This window comes from Nyctereutes procyonoides, unplaced genomic scaffold (assembly GCF_905146905.1).
Source record: "Nyctereutes procyonoides isolate TBG_1078 unplaced genomic scaffold, NYPRO_anot_genome, whole genome shotgun sequence".
Classification (NCBI taxonomy): Eukaryota; Metazoa; Chordata; class Mammalia; order Carnivora; family Canidae; genus Nyctereutes; species Nyctereutes procyonoides.
Window position 1 is genome coordinate 14,764,599 of NW_026575137.1, and position 27,560 is coordinate 14,792,158.

Consider the following 27,560-nt stretch of genomic DNA (forward strand, 5'->3'; position numbering starts at 1 on the left):
CTCAACAATTCATGAATTTTCAGGGATCATGTGAGCATGTTTTTGAATGTAGTTATTATTAAAAACTAAATTATATAAACCTACAATTAAATTATGCTGAAAACAAAAATAATGAATACTCAAAATTCATCACTTCCTAATGATTTTACTGTTTTGCTACCATCCATACTCTTGATATTATTCGCCTCTATTGTATCTGAATGGTGGAAATATATGCATGTCCTACTACACATCTCTTCCCAACTCTGTATTCAGTGATGTCATGTTGGGAGCTTGAAATCATCCATGGTGAGAGTATTTACACCCAGAGATGTGCAAATCTACAAATCAGGGCTCTTTCCCCCTGGAGAGAGGGTTGTTAAGTATTTACCATCATGTCACTGCTTATAAGGCAAATATACTTCTCTTTTCCTATCATGATCACTAAAGAAAGAGGAATTGAGGCATGTGGGTGGAGCAGTCAGTTGAGCATCTGACTCTTGATTTTGGCTCTGGTCGTGATTTCAGGGTGGTGGGATCAAGCCCCAAGTGGGGCTCTGTGCTCAGCAAGGAGCCTGCTTGTCCCTCTCTACCCCCCTCTGGCTCTCCCTCACCCTCTCTTTCTAGAATAGATAAATCTTTTTTAAAAAAGGAAAGAAGGAGAAATAAAGTTGGAAAAAAGGCAAATGACACCAATTAATTCAAATATTCCCTGGAGGCAAAGTCATATACCAGAATATGACAATTTGTAACAGTTTACTCAAATAGTGTTTAACTGACACCCATTTTTTTAAAATAGGGATATGGTAAAGTTCTTTTTAATAGTTCAACTGGAGTAAAGCTGAGCTATAAGAAGAAAGTAAACAAGCTTTTCTTTGCAACTTTACATCCTGAATAGTCCTTATTTATAAAAGGGGCAGAGTGGAGCCTCCACGTTCAATTTCACTTCAGTCTGATCAGTAAATCAGAGGAGGTAAATGTTTAGGGGGGTAAAGCTTGTTAACTTGTCCTCCTGAGAGAATCTAAGGAGCAGCTATGAGGGGAAAATGTGAAGCATCGCTGAGAAATAAAACTAGTACTAGAGGATCTGGATATAGTGTCTGGGTCCCCAAAAAGACCCAAATCACCTCAAACACAACAGAACAGATGTCAGCTGTGCCAGAACAACAACAGAACAGACTGCTGTGCTGGGCAGCAAGCAATAAGCAATGTGGGATCTTCTCAACTGGGCTCAGTAAGTCTATCCTCCGAATTTATATGGAACAATAAGATGAAACTATTCCAAAGAACTAGAGGCAGAGGGTCCCCAGAGGGCTTTATAAAAGGAATATAAATGCTCTGATAACGGGACTCTTTCAGAAATCACAAAATATTTACTTCAGCAAAAAGTGAGGTCTGTTTTCATAACCATTCACAGCTCTACCAGGCATAGAACATCATTATCTGAGTTCATGTGAGGCAGAAAAAGAAAATAATGAGCACGCTCAGGCAATCCAGTGTTGTTTTTTTCTGCAAAAAGAGGAAAAAATGATGATTTTTAATGACCTCTTATATCCCACTCTGAGCTCAAAAACATTACTGAGGAGCTATGCCGAGAGGGAATAAATTGCAGATGGAGCTTTTCACAAATGGGTTTTCATGTGAAGGACCTTGGGGTTTTTCAATTAGGAATCTTCAAGATTCCTAGAGATTGCAACATCCTGATACTGAGAGGCAAATTACTGCAGAGATCTACACAAAATGGAGTTGCACAAAAAAGGATAATGTGATGACAATCAAACTGAAAATTTCTGGCAATTACTCAGACTCTATTAAGAAGAACTCAGTGCAAAAGAGAACCTAAAAAAAAAATGCTGGTAGGATAAAAGAATAAAACAAACTTGAATCATTTTAGGCAGAATGAAAAATCAGAGGGGAAAACAGAACAGTTAAAGCCAAAAACAAACCACAAATCAAGGGACAAAATACATTAGACTTAAGAATAACTTGGGCCATTGCTCAGGTATTTTAAACAAAAACTGATTAATACAGAATGGAATAAAATAAACAATTACATACAAAAAAGTGTTACCTCTATGTAATAATAAAATAAATAAGTATTTTATTTTGGTAATTTTTGGATTCATTGAAAAACAAACCTTTTAACTGACAAAAACAAAATATGTATTTAAACTAATGGAATCATTTAACCTCCAATAAAAATAATTTCTTAAAAGTCAGTGAACAAAGAAAAATTCAATGAGGAAAGCATAAAGTATATTAACTCTTTTGGCTTAAAAAAACAAAACAAAACCTGTGTCACAAGGAAGCTAAAGCCACACTAACAAAGCAAGAGAAACTGACCATGAAACGAGATCACTGAGGGATTACTTAATGAGAAAATCAACCATCAAACAGGTTGGATGTTTATGTCAGTCCATCACCTTAGAAAGCAAGCTTACATGTAGAGGTTGCTTACAGTCAAATCAGGGAAGTTAACTATGAGCCCCATAAATGTTCTCTCTATGGGATCTATTAGGCTAATCAGGTACTCACAGGAGTAGACTGTCAGCTTAGGGTGTCAAAGTCAAGGTCAGCCTCTGCAACAATTCCCTTTTTTTTTTTTTTTTAAGATTTATTTATTTATTCATGAGAGAGAGAGACAGAGAGACAGAGAGAAAGAAGCACAGGCAGAGGGAGAAGCAGGCTCCATGCAGGGAGCCCAACGCAGGACTCGATCCTGGGTCTCCAGGATAACGCCCTGGGCTGAAGGCGGCGCTAAACCACTGAGCCACCCGGACTGCCAACAATTCCCTTTCTGGATGCACTACTGACTAATGCCTTACATTGACCAGAAACATTCTTTCTTTAAATTCATTTTAAGTCTTGCAGGCTTGTGAAACCATTCTCTACACAACTGCTCTGTTACATTTACACATTGTTTGACAGAATGATTTCACAGTTTCAGATTCAGGAAGCAACTGAATTTTTAAAAATATTTTTAAAATAAGCAACTTATTTTTAAGTATTTTGGGTAAGGTGGAAAGGGACAGGGAGACTTCACTGTTGCTCCAATGAAATTCCTTAAGAGCTCTCTCTCTTTTTTTTTTTTTAAGATTTTATTTATTTGAGAGAGAGAGAGCGTGCAAGGAGGGGCATAGGAGGAGGGAGAAAGAATCCAAAGCAGACTCTGCACTGAGCATGGAGCCTGAGGTTGGGCTCGATCCCATAAACAACCATGAGATCATGACCTGAGGCAAAACCAAGAGTCTGACACTTAACCAACTAAGCCACCAGACGCCCCAAGAGCTCTTTTTAAAAAGCAAACTTGGACTATACACACAGCATGCCTAGAAAGAATGCTGATCACAGCAGAAGCTGGGGGATGGTATATGTTGGCTCGTTAAACTATTTTTTTTATGTTTTTAAATAAAAACATCTGGCTGGCAGTCATATATAAATAATCAATGACTGGGCAGCCTGGGCGGCTCAGCAGTTTAGTGCCACCTTCCGCCCAGGGTGTGATCCTGGGGACCCGGGATCAAGCCCCACATTGGGCTCCCTGCATGGAGCCTGCTTCTCCCTCTGCCCCTGTCTCTGCCTCTCTCTCTCTGTCTCTCATAAATAAATAAATAAATAAATAAATAAAATCTTTAAAAAAGTAATGACTGTCTATAATTAGGTTTATAATATGTTGCTAAGGATATAAACATGCCAATGAGTTTATTCAGTCATTCAATAAATATTATTAGAGCATCTTTTATATGCCAGCTCCAGTTTTAAACACACAGGGTAAACAAAGCAGGCTTCATGGAGCTTATAGTCCAGTGGAGGAAAATGTTAAGGGTAAAATTTGGTATTTTGGTATTTGATGCCTCTAAAGATATTTTAAGATATTACAGTGAAAGATTAAACAAGGTGATAAACAGATACTCCTTTTTCTAGAGACAGTAAGAAAGCCAAGACTTTAGAAGTTAAGTCTAGAGTCCACATATTGGGTCTAATTCCAAGCCACCCACTAATTGCTGAATGGATGGCCTTAAGAAATTATTCTATTTCTCTAAATGTCAGTTTCCTAATCTGTAAAATGAGAATACTAATATCTGCCTTTTAAAATTGTGAAGAATTAAATTAAATTACCCATTTAAAGTGACCACCAAATAACCTGTTAGTAAACATTACATAAATGTCAGGTACAATGATAATTATGGTTTAGAGAACTCCATATGCTGACTCTTTTGGAAACAAGAGGATTAAAAGAGGATATTTGAAGATCCTTCTTTGGTTCATAATCCTATATATATTCAAAATCCTAAGATTGAATGTAGATAGCTAGTATAAACATCAGGGGGCACTTGGATGGCTCAGTTGGTTAAGTCCTGGGATGGAGCCCCAGGTCAGGCTCCCTGCTCCACAGAGAGTCGGCTTCCCCCTTTCCCTCTGTCTCTGCCTGCCACTCTCCCTGTTCATGTACTCTCTCTCACACATACACACACACACACACACACACACACACACACACACACACACTCTCTCTCTATCTCAAAAAATAAAATCTTAAAAAAAATACTCAGGAATAGGAGAAATGAATGAATAACTGTAAGTCAGAAAGCTGGCTGCTATGTGTTCTTCCTGAATTTACTCCACTAGCAAGCACAGTAAAATGAGATGCAAGATGAGAACCCCACCGATTCTGTGCTCTGTGATTCATAGTGCTCAGGATTCCAAGCCTGACTACGATTTGGGACATCATCTCTCTGGTAACAAAAACAAATAATGTAATAAAGCCCCAATAATAATTGCTTAGCACTCAAGAAGTAGCCTAATTATAAAGACAACTGCAACTTACCATAAAGCTATGAAGAGGCACATGATTTTCCATGTGGAATCACCACCCCAACCTCACCCCTCACCCATGCCCATTCATTTTTCAGGAAACACAGCTTGATTTTTAATGCTGCTGCTGCTGTATAAAGAAATAATGAGCTCTGTTAGTGCACCTGAAAATACACCATCATCCTAGAAAGGGAGCACTTAGCTCATAGCACTTTAATGAAAATGTCAGGACCACCCTGAAGTATTTAAGTCCTGTAAATGCCAAGTAAGGGGAAGAGCTAAACAATTAAGGTAATGGATGACAGCAAGCAAAGCAAAAAAAAAAAAAACTAAGCTGATGATCAGAAAAGAATTTCACACTGCCTCTCTTATGCTAAAAGAAGTTTTTTCAAAGGAATTATGGTAACACCCAAGGTTTCCATTACCCAAAATTAGCTCAAACTACATGGAGAAACTGTCAAGACAAAGCAAATTTTATGGGGAAAAAGCTATGTAGTCTCTTTCTCAATCTTCCTAGGATTTTCTGGAAAAATAGGCAAAAGAAAAGTACCTTCTTGAGCCTTGATAGCACTTGAGTGGCAACTCCTGTGGGTACTTGGTTCCCCAAAATGTTCCCACCGTCAAACAGTCTAGTATACACCAGATGTTGTAATGTGATGTGTAAGATCACCTAATGGGAAACTACAGTGATTTGGGCCGAGAGAGAATGAGAAGGATAGCAATAAATTGTTGCATGAATATATTAATGAATTCTGCATTTTTCAATGACCACATCATAACTCACAGCTTCCCTAAAAATACCAGTGCCTCATACATACAGGTCTGATGACATTTATTGACTCAGCTTCTATGTTTTCTCTCTCTTGTGAAATTTTGCAAACCCAAGAGTAAACCAGTGACAGTGCTACAGAGTCTGAGTAGATAGAAGTAGTCACTTAGACTGTCTTATTTGCTATTGGACCCATCAAATGATTTCTTTGTGGGAAGGTGCATGCATAGAATCAACAGTCTCTCACTAGAACATTAGGCCAGAATATTTCCAAGCTATCAAATTACTGAGAGGAGATGTCAGCAGAGGGATTTCAAAACGTCAAGATTTCATCTAGCTATTATAAAAGATACTGAAAAGATTTGAGATTTAGTCTAAAGTTACTCTGAATAAAACATGACATTATAATTTTTTGTTTGAAGTGCTGTCACCTATAAGAGGGAGATTAATTTTATACTGCTTCACAGGGTGATAGTAAGACCAAAGGATGAAAGTTTTGGGCTCAAAAATGAGAAAAAAAAAAAGGAAACAGTTCTCTTCTTCCTACAGGTATTTGAAAAGAAGCTGATGATTATTTAAAAAAAAAAAAAACAATAACCACAAATGATGGGCCGGCTGGGAAACCGGGGCTCCAAGATGGCGGATCACCCCACCAACCCTCTCCAAGATGGCGGACTTTCCCGCCACTTTCACTGCGGCCTCCAGGTCACCACCAGGAAACTGAAGTTTTCCACCCAGGAACTTCCCAATTGGGAACTGTCCATCAAGGGCTTCTCCCACCCCATGACTTCCATACCTTACCTAATATGGACACAAGCCTATGTCCTGCCTCAACCCGATAAAAGGACCCTGCCAACTCCCTCCCAGCGCAACTTGCACGACTCACACTCTCTCTCTCTTTCTCTTCTCCCTCGTGAGTCGTGGAACCTCGCCCGAGGGTGCTTGCAATAAAGCTCATCTCTTGGATCCACTTGCCTTGTAGCCTCTTTCCTTACCACCGTTGGCAGGAGCAACTTTACATTTGGTGCCAAAACCCGGGAGGAGATTAAGGCCTCGCTCCAGGAGGGGCCTCTCTCCTCTCGCCACCGGGACCTTAACTGAACCCAGCGCCTGGAAACGTCGGGGAAGTTCCCTGATTCTGAGCCCCCATCCGGGTGGTCCTGCCTGAAGCCGCGGCCGGGCCAGGGCACCTGGACATATGCACCCCTATATTTACTGCATTATTTACAGTAGCCAAGATATGGAAGCAACCGAAATGTCCATTGATATATGAATGGATAAAGAAGATGTGGTACATGAGTGTGTGTGTGTGTATGATGGAATATTACTCAGCCATAAAAAGAATGAAAGCTTGCTCTTGGGATCCCTGGGTGGCGCAGCGGTTTGGCGCCTGCTTTTGGCCCAGGGCGCGATCCTGGAGACCCCGGATGGAGTCCCACCTCGGGCTCCTGGTGCATGGAGCCTGCTTCTCCCTCTGCCTGGGTCTCTGCCTCTCTCTCTCTCTCTCTTTGTCTCTCTCTCTCTCTCTCTCTCTCTCTCTCGTGACTATCATAAATAAATAAAAATTAAAAAAAAAAAAGAAAGCTTGCTCTTTTCCAACAACATGGATGGAGCTGGGGGGTACTATGCTAAGTAAAATAAGTCAGATAAAGACAACTCCCATATGATTTCACTTATATGTGGAATCTTAAAAAACAAATGATCGAACAATAAATAAACAGACTCTTAAATACAGAGAACTGATGGTTGCCAGAGGGGAGATGGGTGAGGGGATGGGTGAAATAGATTAAAAAAAAAAGTTAACAACTACAAAATTGGGGCACCTGGCTGGTTCAGTGGTTGAGCATCTGCCTTCCGCTCAGGGCATGATCCTGGAGTCCTGGGATCAAGTCCCACATTGGGCTCCCTGCAAGGAGCCTGCTTCTGCCTCTGCCTATGTCTCTGCCTCTCTCTCTGTGTCTCTTATGAATAAATAAATAAAACCTTTAAAAGAAAAAAACATAACTACAAACTTCCAGTTGTAAATTAAGTAACTCACAGAGATGGAAAGTACAGCATAGGGAATATAGTCAATAATATAATAACTTTATATGGTGATTATACTTATCATGGTGAGTACTGAGTAATGTATAGGATTGTCAAATCTCTATGTTGTACACCTGAAACAAAAATAGCAATGTATGTAAGTTATACCTCAATTATTTAAAAAAAGAGAGAAAAAAAAAAACAATGACCAACTATTAACCTGCTAGTGAAGAAAGAACTAACTTAATCTCCAGTTAAGAAGGTACTAATTTGGTTTTATTTTAAATATAATTGAACTATTTCATTATCTCTCTCCTCCAGTAGAAGGTGAGCTCTTTAGGCTAAGAACTTTGTCCCAATCATCTTTGTATTTACAGAACATTGGTTGGCACATAGCAGCTCTCAGTGAGTGTCAATTAATAAGTAACAGTATTGTAAAAGATACTTTTTAAAGGTTGTGATTCTATGAAGTATATTTTGACTTAAGCTGTAATGTGAAACTCAGTAATTCTAGTATTGCTTGAAAGAATAGCTGCGAACTTAGGAGGTGCTGTTCTTCCATCCTATTTGCTTCAGTATCTTCAAACTCCTCTTTTCCTTCCCCAATATCCATAGTTGAAAAAGCTGAAGTATTGACTCTAATAATGATAACAATGTTTACTTATTCCATAGAGTGCTCTACATTATACAGGAAAAATTTATTTTATTGTACTTCACTTTACTGTGCTTTGCAGATACTGTATTTTTTTTACAAACTGCAACCCTGCATTGAGCAAGTCTATTGGCACTATTTTTCCAACAGCATTTGCTCATTTTGTGTCTCTGTGTCATATTTTGGTAATTCTCACAATATTTAAAGGCTTTTTCATTATTATTTTATTTGTTACCAGTGACCTCTGATGTTATTGTAATTATTTGGGGATGACACAAACCATATAAGATGATGAACTTAATTGATAAATGTGTGTGTTCTGACTGCTTCACCACCCAACCACTCCCATCTCTCTCTCTCTGTTCCTGGGCTTCCCCATTCCCTGAGACACACACAACAATTGAAATCAGGTCAATTAACTCTGCAATTGCCTCTGAGTGTTAAGTAAAAGGAAGAGTCAATCCATGCAGCAAACTTCATTGTTGTTTTAAGAAATTGCCACAGTTGCCCCAACCTTCAGCAACCCCCACTCTATGACCAGTGAGCAGCCATCAATGTCGATGCAAGACCCTCTACCAGCAAAAAGATCATGACTCACTTAAATCTCAGATGAGGGTTAGCACTTGTCAGCAGTAAAATATTTTTTAATTAAGGAATATACATTGTTTTGTAGACATAAGACTATTGCACACTTAATAGACCACAGTGTAAATAGAACTTTTATACGTACTGGGAAGCCAAAAAAATTCATTGGACTCAGTTTATTGTATTGTATTGTACTGTATTGTATTTTTTAAGAGAAAAAGAGTGTGCAAATGGGAGAGGAGGGGCAGAGGGAGAGGGAGAGAGAGAGAACCTTAAGCAGTCTTCACACCTAGCACAGAGCTCTGATGCGAGGCTTCAGCTCACAACCCTGATATCATGACCTGAGCCAGAATCAAGAGACAGTCGCTTACCCGACTAAGCCACCCACCTCATTTAACCCACCTTATTGTGATATTTGCGTTATTGCAGGGGTCTGGACCAAACCTACAGTATCTCCAAGGTAGGTCTCTACTACAACATATTCTCACCTACATTATCTTATGCAATCCTTACAGAAGTCCTGTGAAGCAGATATAAGAACTTTTATAGGGTAAAGGAGGCAAAGTACAGCATTGAAATAGGTTATACATCTCAAGTTTGAGCTCAACTTTGTTTCCAGCTATGCAACTTCAGCAAGGTTAACATTTCAGAGATGTAGTTTCTTTTGACCTATTAAAAAATAGTATAAAAAATACCTCATATGCTTACTGTGGGTATAAAATTAGAAAATATAAGGCTGCTTCCTTTTTCTAGTATGTTGATAGACTGGTTACTTGAAAATCCCCTCTCTATAAAATCTCTAGAAATATTGGATAAAGTATAACAAACATTCTGTTAAACATATGGCTGAGATAGTAAGAAAAACTACCAGGAGCCCAAATTAAGGAATATACTAAAGATCGGGGTGATAAGCATGAGCTGACAATGGGACTACCACGGGGCAAAGCAAGAGTGTGCATTATAAGAGCCACTGAGGGGATCCCTGGGTGGCGCAGCGGTTTGGCGCCTGCCTTTGACCCAGGGCGCGATCCTGGAGACCCAGGATCGAATCCCACGTCGGGCTCCCGGTGCATGGAGCCTGCTTCTCCCTCTGCCTATGTCTCTGTGTGTGATGACTATCATAAATAAATAAAAATTAAAAAAAAATAAACCTGTGTTGTGGAGACAAGGTAAAAAAATGCCTGAGACAAGGTAAAAAAAAAAAAATGCCTATGTTTCATTCGACACCCCACGTACTTCCACTGTTAAGAATAAAAAAAAAAAAATAAAAATAAGAGCCACTGAGTACCGAAGACAAGGCCTTGGACCCTCACTAGGTGGAAAAGTTATGTTGGGAGCCATACATACACCAAGGTTCTTGAAGGGGCATACACAATGTGAAATGCAGAATGGGAAAAAGAAATGTATGCATGTATATATCTCTATCTCTATCTCTGTCACTACCTATATCTACATTGACCAAATCTAGGAAACAAAACAGAAACTTGCTTGCCCTGGCCTAGACTCTATGCAAAACAAAAGAAGAATATCTCCCAAGGATTCATAATTGTGAATTTACCATCTTATGTGTTTGGTTTTCAAGATTACAGTTGGCAAATAAGGAAACTCCAAGGTGAGAAGTCAGCACTAAAAATATGTCTAGCAAAAAACAAAACAAAACAAAACAAAAATAAATAAATAAATAAATATAAATAAATAAATAAAAATGTGCCTAGCATAAGCACCATAGGTAAAAACCTCAGTAAAGAGCTCATAATTCAAAATTACAGTATATAAAAAAAATTAAAAAAAACCAAAAAACAAAATTACAGTATATGCAAGAAGGAACCCAACATGTTGGCAAAAATAACAAATAGCAAAATTAGTTCTTTCAAGAACCATAGAATTATTGGATGTTGTAGAAGTCAGACTCTAGTGTAAACATGTATAATATTTATGATCATACTTGTTTGCTAATTTCAAAAAAAAATTCTCAAAGTATATGCTGTAGAGAGTGGTAATTTTTAAATGCATAGTTTTTGCTGGAATGCACTTTGAAAGATTTCTACAAAGATGGAAGACATTATAAAAGACAGTGGTACCCAGATCTTCTTCGTTCTATTGCAGTACTCTATCATCGAAGTATTTAGTATCAAAAAAAGCAGTAATATTATCTGTGGCAACAATCTAGGCTCCCAGTCTTAGCAGTGATAGACAGCCTCCTGGCAAGCTGTTGCTAGAGCCAAAGACTTCACCTCTGCACTACAGTAAGTGGTTCCTTTTCTCCTTGCCAAGATCATTTCAACTGGCTTCTAATTACACTACTCTATCTTAAAGCCATGCAGTAAAATCTTCAGGATGTGTCCAAGACTGCAGTTCAAACTCTTGGACAATTACTCATGCTAAATTACTGTCACTGATTCCTCATCTAGTCTGCCTACAGATACTTCTGCAATATTTTATGAGGCAATAAAACTTCAAGGTATGTAATTTGCTTACTATCATACAGAAAAGTATGTCTCTTGGAACCAGCTCTTGGTCTCCTATCATATAGCTTGTCAGATCTATAAAAACAGTATAAAATCAAGTTCATAGTGACTTTACCATAGTGCCAGCTGATTGCATTCTGCCATTGGCATTATTGATCCAATTATCTCTATTGTAGATATATTCTTGAAGAAAGCCATACAGCATTTCTATTATAAAGAAATGAGTGTTATTTCATTCTGTGAAACAAATCTGTAGGATTGTGGGATTAGAAGCAATTTTCATATCTGGAAGCACAGAGATCTTGGATAACTAAAACCTAAACCAACCTAGACAATTGCTCCATTAACCAAAAAATAAAGTAACCATAGATGTAAAAAGCAAACAAGCCAAAAAAAAAAAAAAATCACATGACTTGCTCCTTCAATTTCCCCCAATTCACCTGAAGGCAATTTTCTCCATTGTTTCCCTCCCCTCACCTGCTGTGACTCCCCAAAAAGTAACCTACAGAAAAATAAGTTCATTCATATGGTATTTATCTTTCTCTGTCTGACTTATTTCACTTAGCATAATACCCTTTAAGTCCATCCTTATATGTGGAATCTAAAAAGCAAAATAAATGAAAAAACAAAAACAAAAACCAGATTCTTAAATACAAAAACAAATTGGTGGTTGCCAAAGGGGAGGTGAGTACAGAGATGAATAAAATAGACAAAGGCAAATAAGAGATACAAACTACCAGCTATAAAATAAGTCATGAAGATGAAAAGCAAGCATAGGGGAATACAGTCAATAATATTGTAATAACCTTGTTTGGTGGTAGATGTGTCTACACTTACAATGATGAGAGCTGAGTAATGCACAAAATTGCTGAATCACTTTGTTGTACACTTGAAATGAATATAACATTGTATGCTAATTCTACTTCTATTTTTTAAAAAAAGTTTCAGAAGATAATCTAGAGAAGGATAAAAAGCTTACAGACTTTGATAATCCCCAAATAGAATAATCCATCTCAGAATAACCAAAATTTGGCTGTATCTGGTTTCTCAACACTTCTTTAGCAGGTAGAATAATATCATTACTAAAAATTAGTAAGTCTACCAAACAAATAGAATTTCCACTTTTACAAGTGCATGGAAGTATGGCGACTAATACAACAACAAAGAACCCACTTGATGGAGCAGCTTAAGATTTCTGGAGGAGCAGGCTTTTCAGTAGTGAAAACATAATAAATAACAGTAGCAGGCAGGAAGAATAGGCCAGGGGGAGGAGGAAAAGTAGAGACTCACAGGTTAAGGATGAACAAGCAAATAAATAAATAAATAAATAAATTTAAAAAAAAATTTTTTAAAAAGGATGAACAAGCAAAAGAGCCCACTGTATAGTCTCAAAAAATGGTACTGGAAAATTAGAGATACAATTTCATGATGGCACTGAGCCAGATCCAGGCTAGGTAGCAGCTGGAGCCCTTGTTCTCATGTAAAAAGTACAAAGCTCTGTCAGCTGATTTACAAAGCATACTTATTAATGCGAGAGTCTAGGTGGTAGAAGTAACAACAAACATCCAGCAGCAATACTCTCTGATATCCTGAATAAGAGTACAAGGTAATAAATAGACAAAGCTAATCCCTGCATCATTTGGGGAGAGGTTCTCTGGAATGTGGTTATCCCACCTAAAAGAGACACTTAGGTGGTCAACAGATAGAGAAGTGATTAGCAGTTTCCTAGGCTTGAAGACTTCTCTTTATAAAAAGATCATAAGATCCTGGGGCATCTGGGTGGCTCAGTTGGTTAAGCATCTGCCTTTGGCTTAGTTCATGGTCTCAGGGTCCTGGGATTGAGCCCTGTGTCTAGCTTCCAGAAAGTGTGCTTCTACCCCTCCCTCTGCTCACACCCCTGCTCATGTTCTCTCTCTAAAATAAATAAAATCTTTGGGGAAAAAAAGATCATAAGATCCTAGGAATAAAAAAATTAAAAGATTAAGTCAGCTACAGTCATAATTCTATTCTCTTTCTTTCTCCCTCCTCAAAAGAGGCCACTCTCTGTTTCCCTTTGCAGAGAATCCTCTGTTCTTCCTCCTCTATTTTGCTTCAGGGTGGTCTTGAGATATTCTTTTCTTCACCTCTTAGTCTTTGTCTTACATGGTGTGTAGTACAGAAGCACAGGTGATGACATGGATCCTATACTACACAGTCAACATCCTTTCCTGCCCTCTAGAAGGTCACCAGCCTGAGTATGTCCAACAGCTGATTTCTGCAGAAAGCTCAGAGAACAGCTCTGGCCAATGCCTCTGCTCCCCATCACTTCAATGATTAATGACAAGTCCTTTCTTCAGGGTTCTCTTAAATCACTCACAACCAAACCAAAAAGGCATAAATTACAAAAAATATGGGATGTCCTTTATTGGAAGAACAAATAATTGCCAGCAAAGAGAAAGTAAAGCAAACCAAATAAAATAGATAAAACTGGAAACTCACAAATCAGATTATAAAACAATATTCTACTGACATTTAAATGAAGTAATCTCATGGCAACAATTTAACTGTTGCCTTTTTGCCTGTACTCCCAGATTTCTCTTGTTTGGGGCAGAACACAACTTTTTCATTTCTTTGTGTACTTAGACCTGCACATTGAACCATTATTTATTACTTACTTGGGCTTGTTTGCATACTTTAAAAGGGTGAAGTGTTTCTTGGTAGAAAAGCTGATGATAAGCCTGTAGGTCAAACCAAAAGTACACACTGTTCTTCCACAACTGTAAATGGAAAAAATACATAAATCATTATCACCCAGTTATTAAAGCTTTACAAAGCTCTAATTACAAATATAAATAATTGTTTAGCTCCTTGGTGTTACCATAAATCAGGTTTAATTTAAGATGTCTTATTTTCTATTACAAATTAGCAACATACAAAATATTTATTTGGTATTGTCACTAAAATATTTTTGCATGGATGCCTCTTACATAATTGGCCATTAAAATAGGGCACATGCTAGTTAACAATTAAAGAGTAATCACATATTTTGGTATGAAATCAAAATCTTGAGGTATTTTGATAAATATGGGCAAATGTACATCATACTAAAACCAAACACTACCTTAATAATTGAGCCAGTAAAATACTTTATATTTGAGCAAAATGAAAACAAAACAAAAAAAACTGGCAATGAATCTTCCACTATCCGTTGCAATTTCTAATTGTTAGAGTTATTAAAAATGAAAATTGGGATCCCTGGGTGGTGCAGCGGTTTAGCACCTGCCTTTGGCCCAGGGCGCGATCCTGGAGACCCGGGATCGAATCCCACATCGGGCTCTCGGTGCATGGAGCCTGCTTCTCCCTCTGCCTATGTCTCTGCCTCTCTCTCTCTCTCTCTCTCTCTGTGTGTGTGTGTGTGTGTGTGTGACTATCATAAATAAATAAAAATTAAAAAAAGTTTAAAAAAAATAAAAAAATAAAAATGAAAATTAAAGAATTAATAGAAATCAACTCCGAATTTTATATTATATTGAAACAAAATTACAGAAGAATAAATTATTGTTAATAATCCAAGTCAAGGGGCACTTGGGCTTCAATCAGTTAAGATTGCAGCTCAGGTCATGATCTCAGGGTCCTGGGATCAACCCCTGTTATCTGGCACCATGCTTAGCAGGGAGTCTGCTTCAGGATTCTCTCTGTCCCTCTCCTTCTGCCCCTTCCCCCACTTGTGTGCTCTTTCTCTCACTCTCTATAAATCTTTTTTTTAAATAATGCAAGTTAATCTTTTCCTTTTCTTTGTAATTCTAGTAGGATAGTGAGCCAAGAGAATTATGATCAAGATGTTTACATTTTTACTAAATATTTAGCATATTTCTTACCAGAGAAAATGGGAAGTTTAACATCAAATGTAATTATTTGAGCACTGAATTACTTCAACTTCTCCTACTTTAAAATGAGGTAAAGACATAAAATTAGATTTAAAATCATTATTGTCTACCTTGTTTCCTGAATGCTCACAGAATTTAGTAAAGAAGAATCCAGCTCTATTTTCTACATACAAAGATTGCAACAAATTTTCCATGTCAAATCCTCCCAAGGCACCATCTGCCATGGTTTTAACCTAGATAACAAAACAGAAGTCCATGACCCACCCAGAAACATGGTGATTTTTTATGACACTGTACAACAGGGTTTCATAAATTCCGCCCGGCTGTCATTTACCCTCTGGACTTATTTAATTTTTGTACCATATAAGTAATTAATGCAGTATGTTTGCATCTGACTGTCATTTAAGAAAGAATCATTTATGGAGCCAACTACAGCAGCAGACTTTATTCTATTATAAACCAAACCAATTTCAAACTTAATGTTAGAGCGACTTTTCAACCTCTGTTATTTTCATGTTTCAGGCACAGCAATACCATTTTAGGATTCTTCCAAATCTCTATTGGTGGCCTCATCCCTACATATTTATAGTTATTTTAGCCTTGAGGTGATGCTATAATGGCTACAAGAAAGTTATAAAAAGAACCATCTTCACGGTCTCTCAGTGCTGCTCATTAACTGTCCTCAAGGGATTCCTCCCTGGACAGCCTCACCCTGTACAGGTCATGGCCTTCAGAATGTAAATGGTAATGTAAGTTCACATATAACACTCTTATTTGGAGGCCAACAATGCTGGCAACCCTAATACCATTCTTGAAACACAGAGAGCTGGCTATGTCCCCAAACCTAAGAATGACTATTTTTTTTATTTTTTATTTTTTTTAAGAGTGACTTTAGAATATGAAAAGGCATGTACTGTTCATAGGAACTCTGGTATTTGCTGCGTGGAACTCAGAATTCTTTGTAATCTTCAGATGACGGTGGCATGAACAATTTAAGGCATTGTTATAGTATCTCTCTGCCTCTCTCTTTATCCCTCTACTAAACATATTCTCAAGTGAGAATATAATGTTATGATGTTTAACTGTTGGTCTTCCAAAAACCAAAAATACCATTATTTTGGTAGGCAAGAAAAAAAACCTAGTCGGAAGAAAAGGAGAATTGAATAAAATAATAAATATTAGAATAAAATAAAAAATAAATATTAGAATAAAATAAAAAGTTAAACAAAATTCTAATTGTTCAGACAATAAGGGAACTACAAAAGTTTCTACCTAAAGTATAATCCCTAGGGAATATAAAATTGTCATGTAGCTGATGTAGCAAATCCACATGATAAGGGAGCCATACACTGGAAATATTCTGCTTTATAAAAATCTTAAGTTTCCAAAACATAACATCAAATACTATTTTTTATCAAATGTTAACAATTTAATAAAAATAAAAGACAGTCTTATTTTGTATCTTAGGTGTCATCACATCAAAACCAGAAGACAGCTGTTTTTAAAAGTAGTAATCAATGGAGTATATAGCAACATGGTCCTATAAAAAGAAACAGGAAAATTTTTGTATAAAAATCTTTTTGGAAGGAAAAAATAAAATGTGTTGTTTAGTAAAGAAAAAATACTATGGTAGATCAATAAAAATTCCCTAAAATCAGGGGACATCAGTCAAATGAAGAATCAGATAAATCAGTTCTCAAAATACTTACCGAAGGTTCTTCTGTGTAAGTGTATCTTCTATCCAGCTGGGGCTTCAGACATTCAGAAATGTCAGTAAAAGATGTTAAGCGAATAACTTTGCTGTTTTCTGACCTGTGCCTCAACCTAAATTATAAGGATAAGAACTCACTGATTAACATATATTGAGCACCTTTGGTACATGCGGCACCAAATCTTAGGTGTGCATCTGAGCACTATGAGAGAATAAGGGGGGAAAAGTACAAGTCTCAGGTCCAGCCATTAAGAAGTGGTTAAGAGGGGAACCTGGGTGGCTCAGTGGTTGAGCGTATGCCTTCGACTCAGGTTGTGATCCTGGGGTCCCGAAATCAGGGAGCCTGCTTCTCCCTCTGCCTATATCTCTGCTTCTATGTGTCCCTCATGAATAAAATAAGATTTTCCCTGAAAAATGAGTAGGAGATGTATTGTGTGTGTGCGTGTACGTGTGTGTGTGTTTAGAGGGGTTCTTTAGAGTGGGAGAATAGTGAGCAATATGTGAAAGTAAGTAGGGAAAGCCTTGTTTAAAAGGCAGTAAGTTAATTAATTTATTTAGGGTAAGAGGACACTACCAGTTAAGTAAACACTACATAACACATACTAAACACTGTGCTAAATACAATTCACATTATCATATTTAACCCTCACAACAGGTGTGATTCTTAAGGATTTATATGTGGCAGTGTGGGGTGAGATCATGAAACACTGTGGAGCTAGACCAATGACTGTAGGTATTATCTTTTTATATTTTCTTATCTAGCTCTCTCTCCCTCACTGCAATTATTCTAAACCTTATTTTCCAGCTCCATAAAACATACCCATCCACTTCACCAAGATAGCTGCACTCCAATCCACCAGCAGATTGCTTTGCATGTTCTTCTCAGACAAAAAGGTAGGTACAACATGCTTCCATTTCCTCTCCCTTGATGTAGCAGACTGACTGGCTAACTCAACACTTATTGCCAGTGACATGCCTCCATAAGTAGCACCGCTGAGATACTGAAAAAGCTAAATACTAAGTTTCTAAGACCAAGTTCCAGAGACAGTCATGTGACACTGTTATGACTACTAAGATACAAAACAAAGACTGCTGGGGAGCATCTAAGAAGCTTGCTTTCCTGACAAAAGGGAAGGATTCATGAAAATTGTCCTTTCTTCTTTATGATTTGAAAGCCTGATGTCAGGAGCTGTAACACCAATGATTATTAAAGAATGGCCAAGAACATTACAAAAATTCAAGCCCTAACACTTCCAATCCAAGGAATCAATACTGGCAGTCGCCTACCCTCAGATTCCTTGTTCTGTGAGAAAAAATAAATTTGTCTAAGCCATTGTTAGCCAACTTTTCTGTTATTCACGACTGAAAACTCTTAAATTACAAATATATTCACCTATACCTATCCTTATTTCCTTCCATCCTGTTTCAGGAAAAAGTTTCCTATCTTCTGTCCAAGGTTAATCTCATGGCCTTTGTCCTTGAATCTTTCCTTCTGTTCTCCTTTGAAAATATAGACCTTCTTCTTTCTCATGGATCTGTAACTTCTCCCTTTCCACTAGATACTTACTACTCTAGGCATATAAAGAGGCTCAAATCTCCACCGCCTTAAAAATATTGCTTCCTACTACAGAAAATCATAGAATCACAGAAGGAGGGGAAAAAAAGTAACGAAGGGATTACAAGATAGCCAGAAAACAATTAATAAAACGACAATAAGTCCATACCTATCAATAATTATTTTTAATGTAAATGGACTTAACTCTCCAATTAAGACACAGAGTTGGGCAGCCCCGGTGGCTTAGCGGTTTAGCGCCACCTTCAGCCTGGGGCTTAATCCTGGAGACCAGGGTCCCACGTCAGGCTCCCTGCATGAAGCCTGCTTCTCCCTCTGCCTATGTCTCTGCCTCTCTTTCTCTCTCTCTCACGAATAAATAAAATCTTAAAAAAAGACACAGAGTGGCTTGAATGCTCTCATATATGCTAAAAGGAGTATATTGTTACAACTCTTATGAAATACAATTTGGTAATATCTAAAAAAAACCCTTTAAATCACATGAACTTTGATTTAGAAATTCTACTTTTAGAAATTTATCCTGCAGACAAGTATATACATGAAATACAGCAAATGTACAAGAACATCCATTGTAACATTGTTTTTAGTAATGAAAAATATTGGAAATAATGTCCATGTCCCTCAATAGAGTACAAATACAACATCTGACATAAAATGAAAGATAATCAGACATAAGGAGAGATAAGATTACAAGAACGAGAAACAATGGAAAAAATAGATTATAGTCTATTACTGTAGTAATGGATAGTATTTACTGCTATGAAATACCTTCTCCAATAAATTCAGTAAAAGCAAAGGTATAGAATAAGTGGATAGCATGCTGCCATTTTTGAACTATGCATATACTTCCAATATTGAAAATAAAATAATGTAATTTTAATAAATGGCACAAAAGAATTCTCTAGATGTTTTCCACTGAATAGAAAACAATCTCCAGATTTCTTAGTGTGATATAAAAAAATTTCACTATCTGAACCTCATTGCTTTAGCTTGTATCTTGCCTTTTGTTGTAATACTCTATACTCTAGCCACAACATAAACATAAAAACAATGCACAGTTCTCAAAATTAAACTTTTCTCTCAATTCATACTTATATGTCTTTTTACTTGTTTTATCACTTGAAAAATCAAGATAATGCCTCCTTCATGGGGAGGCAGTAAGAACTGATATAATGCAAGCAAAGTATCTACACAAAAGCTCACTAACTGCTATTTTTGGAAATGGCAGACAGAGTGATTTAGACCAACTCTCCCTTTGAAGACAAACTAGATAAACTGAAAGAAATACAAAAATTAGTCTGCTAGAAGAAATCAGAGTGCTAACAATGTAGTTAAGAATTTTGGGGCAACAGAAATAAACCCACAATTATATGGTCAATTATCTTTGACAAAAGAGGCAAGAATATGCAATAGGAAAAAGACATTCTCTTCAACAAATGGTGCTGGGAAAACTGGACTGCTACATGCAAAAGAATGAAACTGGACCACTTTCTTACATCATACAAGCTGAAGTGACTTCCAGGGAATTTAAAGAGACATTGCCCTTTTCTTCCCCAATTTTCATTTCTCTCTTTTTTCCTCCTTTGAGAAGCCAGACATGAAAGATTAAGACACTCAAAAGCAAAATACATATGCAGAGAAAAGTTAGAATGACTATGTATGTCCAGGAAAAGGCACATACTAGAGAAGACCTGAGAAGACTCTAAGTTTGACCTCAGGCTGATGCTTGGCACAATCTACAATAATAAAAACATCAAAAATCAATTTAAAATGGTGAATTTCATGTTATGCGAATTTTATCTCAAAGGAAAAAAAAGAATTAAAGTGAAGTAATAAACTAGTAAACAAAAAAATTATTCCCCAGCAAATCCTACACCAAAGTTAACACCAAAGTGTGTTTTTTTTAGGTTGAAGGAAAATAATCCCATTTGAAATAAAGAACAATGAGAAGGGTACATATGTGGGCAAATCTAAATGAATAAGGTAATATGCTATGTTAAATAACGACAAAATTCTTGAGTCTTACGAATTCACAAGTTTGAGAAATACTGAACTACTGATCAGTGCCCTAGTAAGAATTGGAGTGCAGTCTTCTCAGAAGTCTTCTGACTGTACAGCTCATCAGAGGCTGGAGGTTAGAGGCATCATCTATTTCAGATTACTAATCTCAGGAGTTCTGCTCTTAATTCAGAGTATACATGACTCTAATACCTATCACTGAAATATAAGAAACTCATACAAAAAAATCAACATATTTAGTTTTCAATTTCTGTTTTCTATTTAATTTTTCAATTCTTCAAAAACCTTACCCCTGCAGAATAACACTTAAAACACAAAAGGTGCACCTACCCTTTCTCAATTGCATCATCCTTCGAAGAAATTAGATACAAAGACTTGCTCTTCCAAGGTTTTTGACCTGCTGTTTTTACTCTAGGTGGTTTCTTGGGAGATTTAGGACATTGTAATAAATTGGATTCTTCTTTCTAAAAAAGTGGTAAAATAATTTTTAAAAAGTGAAAAATGAGCAATTTAAAGGGGAACAAAAGGCCAGAGAATAAAGCATAGAAAGCTCTGCTCATCTACCTGAAATTTGTTTTGATCACTAGAAGATTTCTTCTCTCAGTCTACCACCTCCCATGCTTCCCAGTAGAATAAAAATGTCCTGCTTCCCAAACTCCCACTCTTATACAACCAGATGGCTGATACCCCTACAACTCTTTAGAGTGTAAGAGAAGAAAGGCAAAGGCTTGTATATCCTTACTCACAGCATTGTGAAAGAAGACTCTTTCCTAGAGGGAGAACTTCACAAAAACTTTTCTTTATTCTATAATCAGATAGGTTTAAGTACATCTGGGGGATGGAACTAGGGGGATAGGCAATGGGGAACTGGGGTGGCAGGGCAGAGAACGGAAGCAAGGATATCACTGGGCCATAATAAAAACCTGTATCTTAACAAATATATATCCTTCCATTTTTGGACATTTTATTTTTGTGGCTATTATTTCCTTTTTTGTGTGGCTATTATTTCCATTATTAAATGTTATTTATGGTAAAAGTTAACTATTTGGTAAAAGCTACATGCACAAATCAAAAAAACACAGTTAAATGTCCAAATATAGGAGAAAGAAACAATGATCTGAGAATGGTATGTACATAAATGTAACATTATATAACACTTAAAAGTAAGGATTATGAAGTTATGATATACACGGGAAAATGTGATGATGATGTTAAAAGAAATAATAGAATACAAAAGTATAAGTGCATTAAAATGAAAAATTCACAAGACTAAGAGAAAATAATACTAGTTGTCTACAAGTAGGCGAGATCAGAAGTGATTTGTATTGTTTCCAAATTTACAGTAGGTTAGTTATTTGCATAATTTGAAAACAAATGTCAATTTTTCTTATATGTCAACTTCTACTGGAATGTAATATATGTTGCCAGAGAGCAAGGAATATAATTGTGATGTTTTATTATCCAGAATAAATAATAAAATCTTACATACACTCCAGGTGCCTAACAACTACTAATATTTCTTTTAAGAATTCCATGAACAAAATTAATTACTTAAGTACAGTGTGTGCATAACTTCCTAAGTATCAGGGCTCACATCTGTTTTATTCATTCAGAACACAGCACACATTAAGCCACACTCAGTTAAATGAGTGGTACCGCAGGGGGGCTGAGCATATTAAAAGTATCATACAAAGTAGTCAAATTCATAAAAACAGAATGTAGAATAGTGGTCACCAGGGCCAGTGGGAGGAGCTGTTTAATGGGTATATGGTTTTAAACCTCCAAGATAAAGTTCGTGAGATATGTTTCACAATAATGCAAATATACTTATTACTGAAGTGTACAATTGAAAATGGTTAAGATGGTAGATTTTATGTTTTTTTTGTTTTTTTTGTTTTTTTACCACAATGAAGCAAGTATTCTTAAAAAAATTAAGTGTATTATACAGAGAAAAGCCTAAGTTAAAATTTTAGGCCTTTCTGGCTTGGATGAAAACTAGAAGAGTATCCAGAAAATCACTAATGGAGAAAAAAACTAACAAAAGGACCCTGTAGATTGGGGGTTGGGAAGGTAGATAAAGGAACTGTTCTATATTGTGACTGTGATGGCAGTTACACAATGAACATGTCTGTCAAAATTCATAAAACTGTACACTAATAAGGGTAAACTTTACTGTATACAAATCACATCTTAACTTTTTAAGTAGGCTCCACAACCAATGTGAGCCCAACCTGGTGCTTGGACTCACAACCCTGGGATGAAGACCTAAGCTGAGATCAATCTTTCCATACTCGTCCAGCACTGCTCCCCTTCAAGCTCCTTTTCAGGAACCACACCACTTACTCTATCTTGCCACTTACCTCTCAAATGTTGTACATCTCAAATGTGATTTGTACAGATATTTACATATTATCAGAATACGTGCTCCCTACACTACACCTGTAAGATACATATTAACTAGTCACATGGGTGAATGGAGGAAGATTAGATTTATCCGTGAAGTCACACATAAAAAAAGCCACGCAGGCAAAGGAGGTCAGGAAAGTATAAAAAATGGATAAGAAACCATTAGCGCACGAAAGTGACACTAATTCAAAGTGTGGTCCTCAAACTAGCAGCAAGAGCATCATCGCCTGGGAGGAAACTTGTTGGAAATGTAAACCCATGGGCCCCACACTAGATCTCCTGACTTTAGATATCCAAGTGAAGCCCAGGAATCTATTTTAACAAGCTCTTTGGGTGACTCTTACGTGTGTGTATGCTGAAGTTTCAGAACCAACAGGCAGTGCTTTGAATACCAATCACCAAGGAATCCTATTAAAATGTAGGTTCCAAAATGTGACAAGATCAGGAGAGTGACCCGATCAAATATTTTTAAAGGCTCACTTTGGCTGCTTAGTGGAGAGCAGACCATAGGTTTTCTTAATTCCCCATTGTTACAGCATGCACATTAACAATTCCCCCCCCCCCAAAAAAAAAGCTTATGATAAAACTTAAGTATTGGTGCACAAAACCCAAGCATGGATATTTTACCATAAACTTAATAAAGAAATCAAAGTATAAATGTCTACCCTACCTGCATATCAGATATCTGTGGAATGCAAGATTTAGGTCTTAATGGCAAGAGGGTTGCCATTTGTGGAAAAGGGTCAACGTCCTTCCTTGGTTTCTCTTGACGGAGATGCCAGAATTTCAGTTCAGCGCTAGCTTGTTTAGCTGAGGATGAATGAGTAACACAGAATCTTGGTGCCCTAGTCAAAGGAAAAACAAATTCAAGATTAGGCTGGACAATAAGCCTGAAAAATCAAAAGCCTGCAAAATCTAGAATGCCAGTGCTCACCATTATGTCTTACCAAATATTTTTTCTAAAAATTCCCACTTTTTTCTGCTGCCTAACCTTTTAAAAAAAATGTTTTTCTATGACTTATCAACTACCTGGAATTACATTCACTCACATAAGAGGCAATATACATTAGGAAAAAAATAATAAATTTACATTCAAATTATGATCTGCTTGATAATAAATCTATATATCTGTTGATGATGGAATTTTAAAAAATAACTTACAGTTTCTAATAATAACATAAAATGCATCTGTGTTCGTTTTAAGGTAGTTTGGTATTTATCTAAATAAATACTAAATAAATACACCAAATAAAAACTGGTAGATGAAATTCACATTTTAAAATGTATAAACATTTTAATTATGTTTAATTAACTACTAAAGTAGATTATTATTCATATGCTTTATTTTCAAGCCTTAAATTTGTTGAAGATAAGAATTAGTTTTATAACAATTTATATAAATGACAGACCAACACTATGTCCAGAAACCCAGGAAAAAGAATGTATGGCACAATGTCAAGGCCACGCTTAATTGGATTGGATATCCTGGTTTAGTCTGTGGGCTAACTCTATTGGTTACAGAGTTAACCCCAGCTGTCAGGCCTGATGCTAATTGCTGCTTGGACGGGTTTCTCCCCACCACTACCCAATGCCACAGCCTACAGACAAATTCTCACTCCATATTTCAGGTCCCAGTAAAAGAAATTACCTCCCTTTAAAATAGGAAGAAAGTAGATATTCCCCTAATGGGAACACAGGTTGGGAGTGAAAGAAAATCCAAAGTTCATAATTAGTTTAGATTCAGAAAGAACACTGTATAGAGATCTGGGTGGTCATTCTAACTATATTTCAGAACTTTTACTTGCAGACTTGGAAATATAAAAAATGATCTCTTATTTTCATGGCAACCAGTAAGTAGGAATCTACAAGATCCTTATCTAATAAAGCATACATGTGCTGACCAGAAAATCTAGGTGTCTCAATTTTCTGATTTCCATCGTTATACTATACTCATTTGGACCCCATAAGTCTCTGCTGCCCCTACCATTTTAAACTTACATTAGTTTCATTCATAGCATTAATTTTTCATTAGCCACTATGTAAATTCATCAGATATTGTGGAAAAAATCTCACAATCGTAAACTGGTGTTGTATTATTTTTCATGCTTCCATCATAGAAGTTCTTATGTACACTGCAAATATCTTTTTTTTAAATTTTTTTTAATTTTTATTTATTTATGATAGTCACAGAGAGAGAGAGAGAGAGAGAGAGAGAGAGAGAGAGAGAGAGGCAGAGACACAGGCAGAGGGAGAAGCAGGCTCCATGCAGGGAGCCCGACGTGGGATTCGATCCCGGGTCTCCAGGATCGCGCCCTGGGCCAAAGGCAGGCGCTAAACCGCCGCGCCACCCAGGGATCCCTACACTGCAAATATCTTAATTCTCAAACTCTAGAGAGTGGGAGAAGATACCTGTCACATAATACTATCAAAGGAACTGTGTCAGTATGATGTGTGTATGTGTGTATGTGTGTGTATATGTATATGTTTGTATGTACTTATGTGTATAAAGATCCCAGTAGAAAAATAGGCAAATGAGATAAATAAGCAATTCATGAAAACTGAAATCCAAATGACCAAATGATCAATCAACCATTGAAAAGATTATCAGCCTCACTAGTACTCATGGAAATGCTGATTATAATCACAGGACACCAATGACACACTAAATACATGGGCAAAATTTAAAAGTCTGACAATATTAAGTGCTACCATGGATTTATAGCAATGGGTACTCTCATATTCTGTTGAGAGTGCATAAATGGGTACACCTGCTGTAGAAAAGTGGCTATGTGTACAAGAATATACACAACAGCACTGCCTTTAATTGTAAAAGGTAGGAAATAAGCCAAATGTCAAAAATAGTAGTAATTATGGTAATCATGCAGTGAAATACCAATATACATCAACGAAAATCAGAACTATTAAACACAGTTATAGACCATTCTTATATGTAATGCTGATAGAAGATACAAAAGATTGCATACAACATGATACCATTTATATAAAGTTGTAGAACAGGCAGACAAAAGTATATGTTTAGGGATTTATTTGCATACATGGTTGGTAAAACTATAAAGAAAAGAGGATGATAATCATAAAAGTCAGGATAGTGGTTACCTCCAAGGGGGAATGAGGATGTTGGATCAATAAGGCACCTTTAGGTCTTGGCAATGTTTTCTTTCCCAGCCCACGTGGTGGTTACGTAAGTATTTGCTTCACGATATTCATTAAACTGTTTTAGTTTGAAATTTAAAGAATACACAGGATTTTTAGCTAGATTAAAAAAAAATCCAAGGATTCTGGGAAAATGACAATGTGGCCAATATTGATTTTTCTACCTCTCAGAATCCCTCCATAAAAACAGTATAACTAGATAGCAAAACTGAAAACTCATGGATTACATTTAGGACAGACTGTTGATAAGACAAGATATCCCCACAAATACCAAAATACAAGTAGCAGGGACAGACTACTGTCAGCCACAAGACCTGGATGGTGTTGATATGTAGGTGGAAGGAAGTGTCTGCCAGACCTGAAAAGGGAAGAGCACCAAAACAGCAGGAAAAGCAGAGCAGGTCCATTTGGGATCAACAGCTGACTGTTGACTACACACAAAATTCAATCATATTTCTATGGACCAACAATTAACTGGAAAACTACATTTAAAAATATGAACTATGATGCATGCAACAACTTGGATGCATTATGTCTTGATGGCATTATGCTGACCAGCAGAGATCAGACTCAAAAGGTTACATACTGTATGGCTTTATTTACATGACATTCTCAAAAAGACAAAAGTGTAGTAACAAGGAATAGATCAGTGGTTGCCAGGGGTTAGGAGTAGAGAAAAAAATTTAACAACAAAAGGGTAGTGTGAGAGTTTTGGGGGTGACAGATTGTGACTTGAATGTCATGGTGGTTATATGAATCTTTACAATTCGACGTCCTGGATGTTAATGTAAAACATAGAAAAGAAGGAATAGGAGGGAAAGCTTTTGCAATAAGTGAAGACGAACAATTGGATATCCATAGGCAAAACCGAAAAACAACAACAACAACAACAACAAAAAAGCAAACAAACAAAGCAACTAAACCTGGTCCTAAACCTAAAATCTTATACAAAAACTAACTCCAAATGGACCACAGACTTAAGCGAAAAACATAAAGTTACAAAGGTTTTACAAAAATAAAAGAAAATCTTTAGGATCTAGAACTAGGCAGAGTTCTTTGGTTTGAAACCAAAGGCATAATCCACAAAAGGATAAGTTGAAAAATTGGACCTCATCAAAACTGTAAAATTTTGCTCTGGGGGAGCCCCCTGAGTGGCAGCCAGTTAAGTGTCTGCCTTTGGCTTAGGTCATGATTCCAGGGTTCTGGGATTGAGCCCCACATCAGGCCTCCAGCTGAGTGGGGAGTCTGTTTCTCTTTCGGCCCTGCTCGGGCTCTCTCTCTCTTGCTCTCATCCTCAAATAAATAAAATCTTTTTTAAAAAATTTGTTCTGTGAAAAATTCCCTGCCTTTTTATTCTTTCAGATAGTTATATCTATTCTTTTTGGAAAAATATTTATTTATTTATATATATATGAGAGAGAGAAAGCAGGGGAAGAAGGAGGAGAGGGAGGGAGAGAATCTCAAGCAGACTCCATGCTGAGCATGGAGCCCGGTGGTAGGGAGGGCTTGAGCCCAGGA

The 27,560-nt window shown here is 36.8% G+C and overlaps 1 protein-coding gene across 10 annotated transcripts in view; it reads right to left on the bottom strand.

Annotated features, from left to right (window-relative positions):
* The window catches only part of RGS22 (regulator of G protein signaling 22), a 128,631-nt gene that overhangs the window by 52,602 nt on the left and 48,469 nt on the right, over window positions 1-27,560 (bottom strand). For all 10 annotated transcript variants that reach the window (XM_055303410.1, XM_055303412.1, XM_055303408.1 and 7 more), the window contains 5 exons: window positions 23,539-23,713; window positions 20,793-20,926; window positions 16,869-16,983; window positions 15,270-15,392; window positions 13,948-14,049 (listed from right to left, as the gene is read on the bottom strand). In XM_055303410.1, coding sequence (XP_055159385.1) covers window positions 13,948-14,049; window positions 15,270-15,392; window positions 16,869-16,983; window positions 20,793-20,926; window positions 23,539-23,713 — 649 coding nt within the window. The remainder of the gene's footprint in view (window positions 1-13,947; window positions 14,050-15,269; window positions 15,393-16,868; window positions 16,984-20,792; window positions 20,927-23,538; window positions 23,714-27,560) is intronic.